Source organism: Diabrotica undecimpunctata, unplaced genomic scaffold (assembly GCF_040954645.1).
Source record: "Diabrotica undecimpunctata isolate CICGRU unplaced genomic scaffold, icDiaUnde3 ctg00000593.1, whole genome shotgun sequence".
Lineage (NCBI taxonomy): Eukaryota > Metazoa > Arthropoda > Insecta > Coleoptera > Chrysomelidae > Diabrotica > Diabrotica undecimpunctata.
The window spans coordinates 420,202-439,254 of NW_027311900.1; the positions used below are offsets into that span (position 1 = coordinate 420,202).

At 31.4% G+C, this 19,053-nt stretch overlaps 3 protein-coding genes across 5 annotated transcripts in view; 2 read left to right on the top strand and 1 right to left on the bottom strand.

Annotated features, from left to right (window-relative positions):
- Positions 1-5,373, top strand: part of LOC140431189 (cyclic GMP-AMP synthase-like receptor) — a 65,323-nt gene extending 59,950 nt beyond the window's left edge. The window contains exon 10 of one of the 3 annotated variants that reach the window (XM_072519108.1): positions 5,171-5,373. In XM_072519108.1, the coding sequence (XP_072375209.1) occupies positions 5,171-5,220 (50 nt within the window). In that variant the 3' untranslated portion in view covers positions 5,221-5,373. Of the gene's footprint in view, positions 1-3,459; positions 3,625-5,170 lie in introns of those variants that run through there. The other 2 variants (XM_072519107.1, XM_072519109.1) reach the window with 2 other exon arrangements.
- A 1,264-nt stretch (positions 5,374-6,637) lies between these two features.
- LOC140431207 (viral IAP-associated factor homolog) lies at positions 6,638-9,098 on the bottom strand. The gene is made up of 5 exons (XM_072519133.1): positions 8,946-9,098; positions 8,725-8,854; positions 8,374-8,602; positions 8,012-8,220; positions 6,638-7,306 (listed from the first exon to the last, which is right to left on the bottom strand). The coding sequence occupies exons 1-5, from the start codon at positions 8,949-8,951 to the stop codon at positions 7,191-7,193; spliced, it is 690 nt and encodes a 229-aa protein (XP_072375234.1). The 5' UTR covers positions 8,952-9,098; the 3' UTR covers positions 6,638-7,190.
- An 87-nt stretch (positions 9,099-9,185) lies between these two features.
- On the top strand, positions 9,186-10,507 carry LOC140431206 (surfeit locus protein 1-like). Its single transcript, XM_072519132.1, has 5 exons — positions 9,186-9,486; positions 9,553-9,674; positions 9,726-9,923; positions 9,981-10,154; positions 10,251-10,507. The coding sequence occupies exons 1-5, from the start codon at positions 9,319-9,321 to the stop codon at positions 10,447-10,449; spliced, it is 861 nt and encodes a 286-aa protein (XP_072375233.1). The 5' UTR covers positions 9,186-9,318; the 3' UTR covers positions 10,450-10,507.
- Positions 10,508-19,053: the final 8,546 nt, after the last annotated feature.

Genomic DNA, 19,053 nt, shown 5'->3' on the forward strand with positions numbered 1-19,053 from the left:
AACCTGGATAATGATGCACGTCACAAATGACAGAATAAGACAAATCATGGACAGAACAACCACGATCATGGAAGAAATACATTCATACAATAAAAAAACGGGTGTGGCAGTCCAGTGGGACTGCCGGTAGAAGTTATACTTCTACACACGCGTTCCCCGTTAAAAATTTATATAGGAGTCAATCTGCACAATCATTACTTATGTAATGCTATAGGTAAGAGAGAGCAGAAAGAGAAAAAGAATTAGTTATATAGGTATATGGTGCATCGTTTGCTGTATATAAACATTTGACCTGTAATAGGAGTATAGTAAATGAAGGATTGTATCAATATTTTAATGAAAATATATATTTTTATTTTTATATATGTATAAAAGGAGTTGAATGCAAAAAAAAATTTTACACATACTCTGCAGTAAAATTCATTGTTTATTTTGTTATTAATAATAAAATTACAATACAATAAATACACTGCAAAATAATTCAATATAATAATACAATATAAATTAAAATGTAATATTCATAAGTATTTAAAACTGCAAATATACACATAACTTACTTTACGAAGATAAAAATAAAAAACCAACAAGTCGGATTATATTGTAAATTTTCATTTTATTTTAAAATTTATGTTTTTTGCGTATATTACGTATATTTAATAAGATTAACGTGAGGTTTTTAAACATTTCAAAAATAAAAAAGGAACTTCATAATTAGGATTCGAACTCACAACCACCAGCGTATGAACCAAACACATAAAGGATTTGCCAATTAGACATGACACTAACGGATTTCAAAATTGACAGTTCTCGGTAAAACAGTGATTATTTTGAAATAAAAAAGCCTAAAATAATTATAAACGTTTAATTTTAAATAATACAAAACATATCACATAATATATACAATATTATATATATATATATATATATATATATATATATATATATATATATATATATATATATATATATAATATATATAATATTAAATACAAAAGGAACATTTTTATTCTCGAGAGAGGAAGAGAGAGAAAATATATCTTCTGTCTCTCTCTTACTCATTATCTTACATATGTAATGGTTTCACAAATTCACTCTCATGCAAATATCCAACGCCGACCGTGCGTATAGAAGTATAACTTCAAAAATACAGCAAAAACAGCGTATTTGATACGGACATGTACAGAAAATGACAGACCATCACCTACCAAAGTTAATATTGGATTAGCAGCCACCTGAGCGTAAAAAACCGAGGAAGACCGAAAATAACATAAATTGATAGATTCCAAAAGGCAATTTTAGAGAGTGATCTACGACCAGAAGACTGGACCGATAGATGTGAATGGATACTGGAAACCGGAAGGAGCGGGACGCTATAATCGAGAATCAAAATTGTAAGCAGTAAATTCTTAGAAGTAATAGTGACGTTTCAGCGCTATTGTAGGTCTTCCAATGGCGTACAACAATTTTTTATATAATAAGAAGTTATAACAAAGCTACTTGTATTTAATACCTATTTATAATATGTATCACGATAATGTAGGAATAATGATTATTATTGACATTTGGGTTAATTACAATAAATAATTTTAGGTTAGTAGGTAGTATTAAACCTCCCTAAAACCGCGATCGTCGATGAAAGCCGGCAACTCAAGGATTCAGTTGTTTTGCGATCGAAGTAAACAGGATGTCAATTTTAGGACGCCAAAAAATATAACCAATTTAACCCCCGGGCTTTTCCCCAAAACCTCCCTCGTTTAGGGAGAAACGAAAAAAAAAACGATTTACCAAGAATCTGTACACCATAGAAAAAAATATTTCAAATAAAAAATGTACTTAAGATAATTTTGAGCAAAAATGTTTATTAGAATTTTTTGTGTAGAATGAACCGTTCTCTCAGAAACAACGCTAGAAGCGATCGGCGATTTTGAAGCTAAGTTACGCGCGTGAAATCAATGTCCAATAAAATTTGTATCTGCTGGACGGTAAAAATTTGATATGTTTTGATCCGACTGTCATATCGACAAAAATCAAGATGCGTTTTAAAGATAAATTTTTGTATTTTGCGCAAATGAACTCAGTTTTTGTAAAGGTGTCAAATAAATAAACGTGACGCGATTTTTGCCATTTTTTATGATTCTCATGAGATCAATAAAATTTATCCCTTTCATTGACCGGTCCTAGTGGAATTTCCATTGCTAGAGCCTATAACTTGTAACATGAAATCAACCTCTTCAATACATATAACATGAAATTTCGATTTTGAGTTTTGGCAACAAATATGAGGCATTTGAAATATGCTTAAAAAACGCTGAATTTAAACTTTCACATTACAATCTACATATCTAAAACGTTTAAAACTGCTGTTTTTCAATAACACTAGTAAGTTTTTCAAAAGTATTTAACTTTTGCTACAAACTACACCCTAAACCGTCTTCTTGGATGTATTTCCCGTGACGTGCGATGGTTTTTAATGTAAAAGTTTAAATTCTGCGTTGTTTAGTCATATTTCAAATGCCTCATATTTGTTGCTACAACTCAAAATCGAAATTTCATGTTATAGGTTTTGAAGATTGGTCTCTACAAATGGAAATTTCACTATGACCGGTTAATGAAAGTGATAAATTATATTCATCTCACGAGAATAATAAAAAATGGCAAAAATCGCGCAACGTTTATCTACTAAACAGATTTATAGAAACTGACTTCATTTGCGGTAAAATATAAAAAGTTTATACGAAAGCTGCACTATTCATCTTTAAAACTCATTTTAATTTTTGTCGATATGACACTCTGATCAAAAGATATCGAATTTTTACCATCGAGTTAATCCAAATTTTATTTAACATTGATTTCGTGCGCACATCTGACATTCAAAATCGCCAATCGCTTCAAGCGTTGATTTTAAGAAAACGGTTCATTCTACACAAAAGCTAATAAACATTTTTGTTAAAAAGTATCAGAGTGAGCACGGAAAAGAAATTAACCAAGTTAACAATGTTTTTGATTAGGTCTTGTTTGTCCTTAACAAAAATGGATGGTGAAATACGAAGAACTCAAGATATTAAAGGAATGGTCCATTATAAAGAAGGAATAACTTAAGATAAACGATTTTTGTGTCACCCCAGGAAAAAATGCCTTCATAAACTAGTAAAACCCTGTTTTACCGAAGTAGAAAAATGTAGAAATCAAATTTTAATCAATCAATAATGCCGTTGTATTTTCCATCTTTAAAAATACAATATTCTGTTTTAGTGACATTTGTTCTCCTTGGTAAATGCCATCAGGAGGAACAAATCAAATTTAAAAAAATGTCAAAAGGGATACCGTTAAAATATTCAAATTAATAATAGTATAGATGGGTAGTTTTTTGTAGAGTTGCATGTTCCAATAATGTTTTTTGCAATATTTGACTAATCTAACATTTTACCTTTTAATTTTGTTAATACATTTGCATTTTAGTGTCACCAAAAGAACTCGTCTCATATCGGCGTGAATCTAAACACATAATTCGAAGCCGACTCTAGAAAAACGCTGTGGTTAGCAAGTTTTTAATCGTAAAATACGATCAATAACTTTCTATAACAAATAAAGTAAATATTTTAAGAATACTTTATTCACATTACTATAAAATATGGGATGGTTTATTTTTAGATGGTTTAGAAAAAAAAAATACTTCTCTTCTTTTTTTTTTATTGAGAATAACCCGCATCAACCATAGAAGGTTATTAGCGGTGGTACAATATTGACTATAATATATGTAATAATGATTAAAATAAAATATAAACTAAAGTTTATTCATTTAGCAAATTCCCATCTGTAAACATAAGCACGTGTTGATATTCGCCCTCTCATTCGTCAAGAGGCTATTAAATATAATTTATTGCCTTAAGCCAGACGGATTCTCATGTCACAGATCTAAACTTGCCACTCTGTTTAAATTCAAATTGTAGCGTGTTGCTTTTTTATTCAAAATGTTTACTTTGTTATGTATCTCTCAGTTAATGAATATTTTATTTTAGCACATTTTCCTTCAATGGAACATTAAATTTTGCTCACAGTGATTAAATTTCAAGAAATTCTTACACTATAGTTTCAAAAGTAAATATTTTTAAAAATCATATAATATACCTCAGTACGATCGTTTGGCTTTCACGTACGTTTGTTGAGAGATGGGAATTTGTAAAACGAATTAGGTATAGGTTAGTGATTTCGGTTAAAATCCAAAATCTTTAACTCCGCGAATGTTGAAAACGCATCTGCGCATGCGAATCAGTCAGAAACCAGTTATGGATTGTCTTCACGAACAAAGCTTAAATACATAACGAAAATTTCTGTACTAAACATGGGGAAAGTCAGTGATTGCTGCAAATCATACTTTTTTTAAAATATTTCATGTGTAGTTTTTTTAATTCAACAGTTATCTACTACATAAAAACTTTTTATTTTTAGCTTTTTATATGCTTTTAAATTGTTTACATTTTTTTTACCACATACAGTTACTTGCAGTTTACTGTTTTTGGGTCAAATCTATCATATATGATTCAAAGAACCTAAATATGTACCTAATACGTACGTCCGTGAATCATATGTGATTATGAGGAAGAAACCAAATATATTTTGGTTGCTCAAATCCCTCAAAAAATGGTTCAATATATAATCCAAATTAATAACCATACCTTTGAGCAAGTCAAAGGATACAGATATCTTTGATTGCTAGTAAACAAACACGACAAACGACGAAATAAAAAGTCATAGCAGTAAACATAGCAATAGCAAACAGAACTCTCCATGATCTTCAGGTCATCTGAAAAAAAAAAAACCTAAAACGCGCAACAAAGCTCAACATTTACAAGACCGTAATAAGACCTGTAATCAAACCGTCACTGGAAAATCACATTTTTTGTTGGAACACTCGAAAGGACGATGCAATGAACCATCATCTTTGTGTTGGAGCGTATTTTGTTTACTGCGCAAGAGCGTGACCCTTACGTGTCGGTTTTTCGTTGTGTTGTAACGATCTTATGTATACCACTGCGTTAAATTAATATGTTATTGGGATTGTAGTTTTTCATAGAACTGTATTTTTGATTAATTTATTTTAAATTTTTCAAAAATTTGAACCTATAATGTGGCCTTACTAAACATTCTTATAAATACATTTAAATTTTAGTGTCACCACCGGAACTGCTCGCTTTTAAGACGTCGTATTTGAAAATTTAGGCTAGATTGACCAAATTTTGTATTCCAGTATTTTTCACGCCAAATTTGTGCAATTCCCATAAAAATAATTTTATAAGTAAGCTTAAGTCAAATTATGTTTTATACTTTGTATCTATCTAATGTAAAAATTAATAAATAAACTTATTAAAATGATATTTGTGTATGATAATTTCATCCTGCCTTATGCTAAGGTGAACAAATGCTCTAACCGAGTGCATCGGTTACCAGAAAAAAGTATATCTCTACCTCATCGATTACCAGAAGGCTTTTGATAGAGTCCAGCATGAAAAATTGTTGACCGAACTGCAGAAAATGAAGCTAGCCGGAAAAGAACCCCACATAATTCAAAACCTTTAATGGAACCTCACTAGATGACGTTGAAATTTGTATAAAAATAAACTGTAATAAAAATATATTAACAAAATCAGGTATGCCGACGACGCTATTCTGATAATAGTAAGAATAGAAGATCTACAAACTATGCTAGCCTTAACAATGCAAGTAATAGGACGGACAATAAATCTTAAAAAAAATAAAGTAATGGAAACTAGGAAAACCGATGAAAACCATCGCATTGAAACCACCCAGTTAGAACCAGTTCAAGTTTAGGACAGTACTAAATGATAAGTGGGATCCAGATATAGAAATAAAAACACAAATTAATATATACAATAAATGAAACTAAATCATCTATAACCAAAAACCAAGCTGAGACATCCGAATTGGAGTTATCAAATGCTACGTTTGGTCACGCTTCAGTATGGAGTTGAAGCGTGGACATTAAAATCATACCATAAGATGGGTAGAAGCCATTTAAATGTGGCTTTATGGCAGAATGCTTACAATATCATGGACGCAATACATAACGAATTGAATAGAAGCACCATAAACATGGATTTCAAACCTAGACCATATAAGAGAAATGACAAATGTAACTTACTACGAATAATAATTGAAGAGGAGTAGATAGAAGAACCACGTCAAAGAGATGCGGCGCGTAATAGAGATTTGGATTCATTTATTGCAAACCTCTAGTAATGGACTACACAAGAAGATGCAAGACAAAATGAAAATATTTTACCTTGGACATGGTTTTCAGGTTTCAAGTGAGTTTTGCTTGGTGAAGACCAGGTAAGTCCCTTGATTAAGTAATTATCCCTACCCTATCGGATCTTTTCTTCCAATATCGATAATCATTAATGTTTTTTTTTTTTTAATTATAGCAATGATAGTTTTTTTAGGTTATGCTTTGCTTTAACCAAAAAGGTATTTTCCTTGGTCTTCTTCAGGAACTTCTGGCACAGTGCCACTTTTATCTGTTATATTACACAATTTCATGTGTTAGGTTTCACTCAGTTATAGACTGATCTACTTCTAACTTAGTAAAAATAAACTGGGAATAAAAAAGGTTGGAAAATTCAAAAACGAATATTTATTTTTTAATTATCAAAAACAATAAATATCTATAAATTTTATGATAAACAATACATTTGCGACAGTTTTAAACACCAGAACCAAATATACATATAGTTCCACAACATATGTTATGGTTTCTTCTTCCTTTGGCAACATCCATATTAACCTTAGTGTCTATAGCTAGAAAAAACTCCAGTAGGCTATAAACCTACGATATTTAAATAGAAGCTTAGTAGAAAACTTAATTAATTCAAAAAGTTTACATTTAATTTGAAATAAATTCGTTTTACTTGGTAGGTCTCACATTCAGCAGTGGTACAATAATAAATTTACACATGTCTACATAGTACTGGCATAGTAGTGGTCTACATTGTGGTGGCATCATTACCATTTTATAATGAAATAGCTTTTGCTTAATATATTAAAATATAAGACAAAAAAATAACAAAATAAATATTTATTTTCTTGTATTCAGCACTGGTGTGTAGAACTGCTTAAGTTTTGGTACATTTGTTCAATGTAATACTTACACAGTACATAAATGAACCTATGTACTACCAATCATTAGTTTCTGCTAAATCTGAGAACATTTTGTCCTTAACTTTTGGTCTAGGGTCTTCTTTGATAGTTGTTTCTATTGCACCAGTTTTCCCAATAATGTACTCAAATTCTAAAAAAAGATACAAATTATAGAATGTATTTCGACATTAGAAAACTAAGTTAAGCTTTAAATTTACTATTCAATCACCTACTATAATTTGTCATAAGTTACAAAGAAGGTTTACAGGATTACCCTGCAACAATATCGGACTTTAAGAAGACTTGTACCCAATGTTGGACAATATATATAATACTCAACGGTTTACAAGACTGACTAGCAATCAAGAATGTGAAATAAAAAGATATGAGTAAGTAAGCTGAAATAAAAAGATATGCGTACAAGTAAATATTGCTAAAAATGTGAAAAAGATATGACACTCCTGAAGCAGTACATTTTAAACTATTTTTCTAAGTATATTTCCTATTATAAAAAATTTTGAGGAAAAGCTAATGATAAAAATGCACTTTTTAAAGGGACATACAAATTTTGCTGTGGATACATATCTAATTTGGTTTGTTTAAAATAAAAATAGGTTTATTTCTATGTGATAGGATTTTCAGAAGTAATTTTTTCCTTAAAAATAAATGCTTGTATCATAAAATGTAAGATGTGGAACATAGTGTAAAAGAAACATTTTATGTACTAAAGAATAGTAAAGGATTTTAATCTTAAGTTTTAACCTCATTAACACTCCGTGTAAACACACTTTATGATTTACAACCAATTAGAATTAAAATAAAAACACACAATGACATAGATAATCTGAAACCTTACCATCTTGAGTTAGATTTGGTCCTCTGAACTCCAATGGGCCTGCTATTTGTTTTTTTAGGTCACCCTCAAAATAGACAAAAACAGTGGGTAAATTTTTGTCTGGGTAATTGGGTATGCAGGTGGTAGAAATGGATTTTAGAAACTTAACTGTTGGGTATTTGACTGCTAAATGCTTCATGTATTCATTGATTAAGGCACACAGGGGTATTCTATAATAAATAAAATATTGGTTACTTATTAAACATTCAACAGTTAAAAAATTACTATTAACATAAGAAAAAACAAGTTTTAAAAAGGATATTGTTTAAATTTAATAGTAAACTGGCATAATGAGGTTTAGATTGTGTTAATCGTACACTTACCCTTGCTTGTATAAATGCAAAATAACCCATATTCCTTCTCCTGCTTTATTCACTTCATTGATGTAATCCTGAGCAGATATTTCTCCAACAAAACCAAACTTCTGACGCTCAGATAAGGCTCTTAACTCTGCTATCCTCTTGTTTCTGTATTCAAGCAACACGGCTTCATCCTCCGAGTCTTCCAGTTCATCTAATTCATCCAGGTCAAGTTCAGACAAATTTTTTCCATCTAAAAACGCAATAATATACTAAATGAGCAGATATAGGGCCACAATATTTGAAAGTTATAATAAAGGCTTTATTAATATACGAGAACAGTTTTACATAAGATAAATATTTTTCCACACTTACTTGAAGTTTTCTTTTCTATAGTTTCTTCTAACATAGACACAATCTGATCTTCAGTAATCTCTTTTTCTTTTTGGGGGATAATACCCTTAGCTCGTAAGACATCATTCCATTCAGTATCTTCATTTGGATTCTACAACATCCACATTTTATAAAGAAATGATCTCTACAGGTGTGAAATAATTCAAGCAGAACAGTAAAATGTAAAATATTTATATACCAACCTGCATATTTATCAAAGAAACTTTACAATGAATTAAATAAGAATTGTGTAAAATAACTAGGACCTAATAAATTATTTCAAAAATACTTTTTTATAATCGTTTCTCTGCTCCAATTTCAATATTTATGATTCATACCTTAAAAGGCGATTTTAAGGTTAAACCAGAAATTATTCTTCTTTTATTGCAAGTACCTGATTAAATCAATATGTAGTTATGTACATGTTTCTATTTTGAGAAATCTGCTACATATTAATATAATAATAGGATATTAAAAGTTAGTCCTACAATATATAAATAATAAAAACATAGATCAAAATCAATTAAATTAAAGCAGTGTATTTTATAACCTCAGAAGTGAGGTTAGAGTTAAAATATGTTTACAAATAGAAAAATGGTTGTCAAAATATTGCAACTATTTCCTAATTATTCTAAAAACATTCACAAATTTGGTATCGCAGCCAATTATTCGATACAAACAAATAGCCTTAATTTAAAAGGAGTTCGTGACAAAAAAGTAGGCCCTTTTGGTTGGTTTCTTCTGGTAAGTAGATAAATAATTTTGCCATTGGCTGCATTTAAAGGCTGCCATTGAATCAAAATTTTGTAGATTATTCCTGTTTCAACATTTTCTTTGGGTGTTTGGCAAGTACAGAGGAAGAAGTGGAAAGAAGGGCTTCTAGCTGATTTACAAGAAAAAACTTCCAGTCAGCCAGTGCAATTACCTGAAAAGTATGTACTTACTCTAAATTGTTATGAGAGGATCTAAAATATTTTTTACAGTCTGGATCAGTTAAGTGCACTTGAATACACGCCAATACATGTAAAAGGACAATTTCTTCATGACAAAGAGTTGTATATGGGGCCCCGTTCTGTTTTAATAAAGGGAGATGCTTCAACCAAGAGTTCACTTGTTTCTGGAAGTGCCAGTTCTAGTCAAGGGTATTTAGTAGTAACGCCTTTGAAGCTTGAAGGTAGAGAGTAAGTTATATTAAAAATTTTAAAGCAATTATGTGCATAATCATCTTCCATTTTTAGTGAAACAATTCTTGTGAATAGAGGATGGGTACCAAGTAAGCAAAAAGATCCTAAAACAAGAGAAAAAGGTCAAGTTAATGGTATTGTCGATGTAATTGGTGTAGTTAGGACAAATGAGCCTAGACCCAATTTTACGATGAAAAATAGAGAAGGGAGCAATATTTATTTTTATAGGTACAAGAATTATCCTACAAATACAGATATTTCAAAAGATAACAGATTGTTTGACATTGTAATTGATATTCTCATCTTTTCTTTTATTTATTTTAGGGATTTGGATCACATGGCAGAGGTAACTGGTGCCTCACCAATATTTTTAGATGCCACTAATGATTTTGATGTACCAAATGGACCACTTGGTGGACAAACTAGAATATCTCTGAGGAATGAGCACATGTCATATATATTAACATGGTTTAGTTTGTGCGGTGCCACTAGTTACATGTGGATTAAGAAGTTTATTAAGTAAAATGTATTTGTTTGTTGATATGCAGTTAGTTGTTAAAATATAAATATGTATACAGATATCAGTGTTGTTTAAATATTTTTTTAATAAATGAATACATGTGCACAATATATTCATAAATGAATAGTTTTCCTTCACATGTTCCCACTCAAAGCTTTTTATCTTCTACTTTTAAATTTTTATTCTAACATTCCCTGTATGGAGACTTATTTGTTGATGAATCCATCCAATTATTTTCAGCTAGATATTATTTTAAGTGCAAACTAGCCATGTAATTAAACAATTCGTACAAAAAATTGGTTAAATTCAGTCCAGGGTATTCAGAGCATTCTTCTCTCTCTATCTACCATTATTTTTGACATCCTTTTATTAATTTTTAGGCCAACTTTCTTGCTTTCAAACTTCTTTTTGCTTAATATCCATAATTTCTTCCTCTATTGTTGCCATTAGTTAGCAACAATAGCAAGAACATGAGTTATAGCCATGGCCAAACGAGTTGGGTCTGACATGTTGCTAGGACAAGGATGATATGATGGACAAGAAATATTCTGGAACAGTGTGCAAGGCAAGAGGTATATATAAGCAACTGTTATGGACGCAATAGCGACATCTGATAGAAAAATCGGTAAGATAGTTTCGAAACAAACTCAGATTTCTGCTTTAATCTGGAGCCTTCTAAAAATTGCAAGACATGACCAGACGATGATAAAGATGTTAAAGAAGACATGGGGAATCTAAAATTTGCATTCCACGACATGTCTATTCATCTAGGCAGAAATCCTAACGAATTTGTTTCTCGTACTCATACAGAGTAGATCCGAATAAAATAAAAAAGACAGAAAAGATTTTATTTCACGTTCAAAGCGTCTATGTATCTATTGATACGTATTTCGACTTAAAAAGTCTCATCAGAATAGTTATTCATAGCCGTTCTTAACGTGAAAAATAAAATTCTCTGTCTTATTAGAAGTAACAATAACATGACTTCGTTATGGACGCAATAGCGACATCTGATAGAAAAATCGGTAAGATAGTTTCGAAACAAACTCAGATTTCTGCTTTAATCTGGAGCCTTCTAAAAATTGCAAGACATGACCAGACGATGATAAAGATGTTAATATCGTGGATGGATCGCTATTGCGTCCATAACGAAGTCATGTTATTGTTACTTCTAATAAGACAGAGAATTTTATTTTTCACGTTAAGAACGGCTATGAATAACTATTCTGATGAGACTTTTTAAGTCGAAATACGTATCAATAGATACATAGACGCTTTGAACGTGAAATAAAATCTTTTCTGTCTTTTTTATTTTATTCGGATCTACTCTGTATGAGTACGAGAAACAAATTCGTTAGGATTTCTGCCTAGATGAATAGACATGTCGTGGAATGCAAATTTTAGATTCCCCATGTCTTCTTTAACATCTTTATCATCGTCTGGTCATGTCTTGCAATTTTTAGAAGGCTCCAGATTAAAGCAGAAATCTGAGTTTGTTTCGAAACTATCTTACCGATTTTTCTATCAGATGTCGCTATTGCGTCCATAACGAAGTCATGTTATTGTTACTTCTAATAAGACAGAGAATTTTATTTTTCACGTTAAGAACGGCTATGAATAACTATTCTGATGAGACTTTTTAAGTCGAAATACGTATCAATAGATACATAGACGCTTTGAACGTGAAATAAAATCTTTTCTGTCTTTTTTATTTTTTATTTTATAAAATACAGAAGAATTCAGGAGGAAGGTCCTACTCAAGGTCGTCTGTGCCTGTAAAACGACTTCTGTACGCAAAAGAGCAATCACGTACGGCATGAGTGAAAACGACAAAGCAGACGAGAGAGGGGTTATCAACGCGAAATGACAAGAAGAGTGGGAAAACAAACATAAGGCTGAGTGGACAAGAACACTCATATCGGACGTGAGAGACTGGGTAAGACACAGCCATAGGGAGACCATGATACTATAACAAACAAGGTATGCTCACGTGTCGTTTAATCGACAAAGCCAGGGGACTTCTGTGGATCTTATTTTAACGATACATCATATGGCAACGTTGTTCCATTACTGTAATGGACAACTTCGAAACTTAAACTGTTATCGGTAAGTATACCTCGATGCCATATCTTGCACTAAGAAGTCATTACTAGTTACTTTCTGTGAAAACGTGGTTTGAAAATTAATAAGTAATTTGTAAAATTAATTAAAGAAATATATGAATCTTAGATTTGATTGTGTGTATTACAAACAAAATAGATATTGCTACAAAACATAAATTAAATATAAAAGGCCGGTAAAATGTAAAGAATTTGAAACATAAGGAAAAGCAGGTCATACTTCAGACTTTATGAATATCATTTAGACATTTATTTTACAATCTTCGTGATTTTTCTCTAGCGGATATTGTAATTATCTTTAATATTTTTATTTAGAATTAGTATTTTAAAATACATTTTACATATAAACAAAGTAATTTTATATCTTCGCTAACATTTACATATTTTGCAGCTTCTATTAGTTTTTTTTAAATAATTTTTAGTTATTTTTAATTTGTTGCCATTATAACTACGAAAACTACGTTCTAGTTCACTACATTTAGTAACAAATTCCAATGTTGGTTTGAGTAAACCACCCTCAGAAACGTGGTTTACCCAAGTAAACGATTTATCGTTAGCGTCCGGAATATATCCAAGTATTTCTTTTTTTTGTAACTTAAATGCAATGAAACCGGCTAAATTTTCCAATCCATCCCATTCCAGGTCTTTTATATTCGAATTAATAAAATCTTGATGACTGTCAATTAAATCTTCAGGGTTAATTTCTGTATCATCACTAGAAAGGTTTAACGAGGAAAAGATCTCTTCAGTGACAATTTCATAATTAATTATACTATTAGTAGTAATATTCCACTATAGTTTTTCTTTTAAACAATAGTCAGCTTCTGTAAAATGTTTTGATCATATTCTCGCGGTTTCTACATTAAATTTGTCTCGCTGAACACTTGAAGAACCATACTTTACGCATTTGTTTGTCTCTAGGAAACACAAAAAAACGACACTTCGAAAAATATTTACTTTTTTTATTATAATTGTTTAAACAACCCACCAGTGCACAATATATTATGGCAACCAAATAATTAGTCTTCTTTATAAAGTAACTACAGGTAGTCGAGAGGAAAGTTGCGTACGATAAATAAATTAGGTGATATTAACACAGTAAACTGAATGTTTTCACCTCAAAATTTATATAACAATATAATATACAAAGTCTTTACTACATCAATGAATAAATAAAAATCTCATTCACTGCGTTTTGAAGCACACAGGATAGCAACAGGTAGAGCATTTAACTTGGCATCATTAAAGTTGTCTCGGGCTTACGTCACAGGTATGCGAGAGAGAGATGCAAGAATATGCGCGTTGACTTATCTTGTTAGTTATAGTATCATGTAGGGAGACTAACTACTTCTTGACACAGCTCCTTACGGGGCACAGCTTTTTCAGTGCCAACTTAGTAAGGATAGGGAAGCAAGAAGACGGCATCTGCGTTGACTGCGGGATTAACGACACGGCGGAACACTGTGTGCTCAATTGCAAAAGGTTCATGAACGAGATTGCGGTGCTATATGAAGGGGTGGGAGAAGTTAGAGCGAATAACATAATAAAAAGGAAAGAGATTCTAGAAAGGGAACGACAGAAGACATAAACGCTAAAGAAAAAAACAGAAAAGAAGGAAGCCGCGCAAGCGTGTTAGGGCCGTTTATAAACAAAGAATTGCACTCGGGCATCATTTTACTCTGAATCCAACACACGTCTTTAGAAGATTTTACACCTCAAAAAAAACCTACTGGAGCCTAAAAACTTAAAGAGGTTTCAAACTGGACCAGGGTATTTTGCAAATTGCGTAATAACTTTCACAATTCAATTTTAAAGCAAAATTAAGGAATTTCATAAAAAATGTATTTTATAGTAGTGAGGAATAACTGAAATTTTAATTTTAAACTATTTTAAGTCAAATTAATGGGTTTTTTATTTTTATGTAACTAGAATTTAAGATTTTTTAATAGAACTACTGTTCTGCTTTTATTTCTGACGTGTGTTAGGCTATTGGTAAACTTACATCAATAAATGAATTTGAAAGGGAACACCATAAATTGGATGCAAGAAGCTCAAGAAGGACATAAGTGGAAAAGCTTACAGGAAGCCTATGTTCAGCGGTGGACAAATACAGGCTAATTGATCAACTAGGTGTATTGGTGCGCCCATATTTAAAAGGATAGCACAAAGATTTTACCAATTAATGCCATCAAATACTTCTTGATAGTCCACGAAACATTTATTTTTCGACAAATTATCACAAGTTTAGAATTTGTTCTCGAGAACCGTTTACAAGACCTGCTTGCTCAGTGTCATTTACAATTTTTATTTCTGATTCTTAAAGGTAAATTAAAAAACTAGTAATTTCGGAAGATACAAGATTTTACTTTTGGCACTAACATCAACAATACGTTTTACAATTATAAATAATATAAAATTCTATATATTCTCTGTAAAATATAATAATTAGTCTTTTAAAAATATGAATATATTCTACTAAATTATATAACTAATAATATGTGATCTTAAACTGGGCTCAACACTGAATCTGTAAAGGATTTACTACATGTCCATGTTGTACTACAAATATTAATGATTATATTGGTACTAGATACCACAGAAGACGCTGCAATTCTATTTGGCATTGAGCTTCAAGCCTTGTTCTTCAGTTAGAAGTACCCCGTATCTTTCAAAGACACCTTCACCTGTTTTTTTCTTCATACTAGCACTTAAATGTTTAACAGAAGGAACAAAAAAAAGTACAAATACATTTTCGAAACAGTAAGATTTAGAAAACGTTTGCACATACAAGAGCATAGAAGACATTTACCAACTGTAAATGAAAAATACACAATATTGCTCAGTTACTTTGTATCTCACTTGTTTATATACATGTACATATAGAGTTCAAACAACAGATAGATGTTGCAACGCCGCAAAATATTCTATTCGTTTTCTCTACCACAGTAATAGTTGGAAGGTTACACATTTTTGAGTAGGTACTTCAATTTTTTAAATTGTTTGGCAAAATTAAATATTTTGTAACTAGAATATATTTTCTGAATAACAAGGAAGATATTGAAATATAACGAGTTCAATCTCGATGGTATAGATGAATTTAATAAATAAAATAAATTATTTAAATACAGGTAGCGAAACAGTGGTACCTAGAATTAGAAGTATACAAAATCTAATATAGATTTATTCATATTTATTAACATTGTCATGACTACGTACTCGCGAAGACTAACTAAAATTAATTTTAGACTTTTATGGAAGAAAAATATTTTTTTCACCTGCGTGCCAGCGAAAGTTATTAAAAGTTCCGGTTATTACAGCTATCGCGCAACGCTACTTGTTTGCAGTGTCAGTTGTGTGAGTTTTTCAAGCATGCGTCGATAGATATATAATAATATATATATGATCACTTGTCAAACCAGTGTCGTTGCGCCCTAAATCTATTATACTTTATTCTTGATACTTCGCGTTTTTAACAGCTGGCAACTGTAATTTCTGATCTTTTTTTCAGGCAACCGTATATTATCATACTAAGAAAAAAATTAGCTTTAATTTGATATAAAAAACATGCATATACGTCATGAGCAGCGTATTTTATTTAAAAAATAAATTAACGAAATAAAATATTTGTCAAAACCTAATTACTACTAATTGAATTAAAAATATTTGCGGCCACTTTTTGATTGGCAAGCTATTATCAATGTATTCTCCTAATTTTAAATGTATGTAAAAATGTGAGTTTAATTAACTACGCTATGAACGTAGTGATCCAGCAGTGGGATCTTGTTCTATAAGAAAAATGACAATAACATATGTATGTATACAATAAAAAGCATTATACATTATTCACCAACTTAAGCAGATTCCAAATGACATGCATTTCAGATTCGCCAGGTATTCCTTTAGTTATACTAGTACCTTAGTATTTTCTAAACTTAAATTCATTTCAAAAATTCAATTCTCGTTGTTTTTTTTTTAATTTAAAGCAAGAAAAATTTAGATAAAACAAATAACTGAAATATTTGTAAATATACCGGCTAAAAGTAAGTGCTATGACGTCATCTGTCAATTGTCATGGGCTAACCGTCACCTGTAGGATTCCATCATCAACACCTATAAATTTTCGCCCCTCACATTTTACAGCATCGATTAACTGGGTATCTAGTTTCAATTCAAAGCATATTTTGGCGAAATTGTTATTAGTAAAGATAGTGCAAACACTCCTTACTATGGAGCTGCGCGAAGGCGGAGTCAAAATTCACGTAATGGCAGAAAAGTTCTATTGTAAGTGGAATTATACAGTGCAGAGTACAGTGCGTTTCACATGGAAGTGGGGACTAAACCAAATTTCGTCTACTGCGCCGTGGTCAGGAGTGTTTGCACTATCTCTAATGGACTATCCGTTAAATTAATAACTATACTAGGTCATTCAATACGTTTGGCGTTCGATAAAAGATGCTACCTACTAATGGTAACATATTATCATTATAACCTTTTAAATTGGTTGGATATAAAAATTCGCGAAAAACAATTGTTCTATAAAAGAAAAAATTAGTTTTAATCATGACACATAATCTCATACAGCTCAAAACAATTATCGTGAATATCAATGAATGACAGCGAACAGCCTCCTTGTTCTCCAGATTTAGCACCAGAACTAAGAACAATCAGCCGTGGAAGCGTATTTTGACAGTCTTTATGACTTAAGCGATGGAATTCATAAATCAGATTATTGTTGGAACAAGTATTGTTGAGGGAGAATATTTTGATTAAAAAAAAATGTATTGCAAACTATAAAATCGTGTTTTTCATATCGAACGGCAAACTTAATTGAATAATCTACTATATCTGTTTAATTAAAGATTTTTAATATATATAAAAATAATAATATAATCTATACAATGCCCTGAAGAGTTTAAACACTTTTTTATAATGAGTTGTGTGGATGCCAGCACGTTCAGTGCTGGCATGAAGTAATGTTTAAACAGTGTCTCAGAATTTTGGATGGTTTATTTAAATCTCAGGACGTCTGGGAAATTTTCCTATAACGTTGCACTTTATCAAAATGTTGAACAATGACGTAGTATTCGATTTGACATTTGAAGAGCTTAATGTGAAACAATGACAAGCCACACATGAGTTCAAAAAGAGTTAGTGCTATGATCGGTTAAAGTAATAGTATAACAAGCCACTAAAAATTTATTTCAGCCCGTCGTTAATAGATGACGCGACAAACCTATGGTAACAGTGTTGCATAGATCTAGTTTGTCTTAGTATCTACTCGACATAATGACAAGCCACATCAAAATGGCGAACATGGGCGAAAGCGATTCAGATATTTCTGTGAGTTCTGACGATTCTAGTAAGACAAATACTGAAGTTCAGTCGACATTCGATGACAGTGACCGTGATCCTGACTATGTACAATCTAGAAGTGACTCAAGTGATGAAAATACAGCGGTACGTAATTTTTTTGTTAAATGTGGCTTATCGCATTATTACCATTAAAGATTAAAGTATGATTGTTGTGGCTTGTGACATGGCTTGTTATATTATTGCATTTTGTTGTAGGATAATGAACAAGGTCCGTCAAGAAAAAGGACAAAATCAAACACACCCGACAAAACTCCCAACAAGTCGATGGAGACAAAGCAATGAACACTGTTATTCAAGATCAAAAAGAAAAATTCGATGAAATTTAGGGCAACCATATGTAAGCGACAAAACGAAAAAAAATGTGCCTGGTCGAGAATTGGGACCGCCTTGCAGTTGCACTAAGAGGTGTAGGGAAAAGCTTCAGGGCCACGACAGCAATATTTTTAACGAATTCTGGAACCTCGGTTCATGGGAGTTACAAAATAGCTACTTATTCGGATGTATAAATATTGTTAAGAAGAAAAGGTCCTACCGAAAGAAGAAAAAACATCAAGAATCGCATAGAAAGAGCAATGCAGTCTACTCCATTAATGTTAATGGTGAAACTACACGTGTCTGTAAAACAGAATTTTTAAATATCCACGGACTTCAAGCTTCTAAGGGCAGAGTAAATAACATTGTTCACAAGAAGATAGAAGGAAATCTAGTGCCAGAAAGAGACAACAGAGGAAAGCATACAAACCGTGTGAACAAAATATCTGATTCTGAAATACTAAGTGTTAAAAACCACATACATTCGATTCCAAAGTATCAAAGTCACTACAGTCGACACAAGAACATGAATAAAGTTTATCTGGATCGTAACATGAGTATAGCCAGTCTCTATTTGGATCGATATGTCCCTTGGTGTACAGAAATAGGAATTGAACCAGTCAAGGAGCATACTTACCGTAAAATATTTTGTACCGAGTATAATATTGGATTCAAGCTGCCAAAATCAGATACTTGCAAGACATGCGACGAAATTAATATCCAAATAGAGTCAGCAAAATCAGAAAAACATGATTATAGCGAATTAACAACAAGACTTAACTTGCACAAGTGTAAGGCTCAG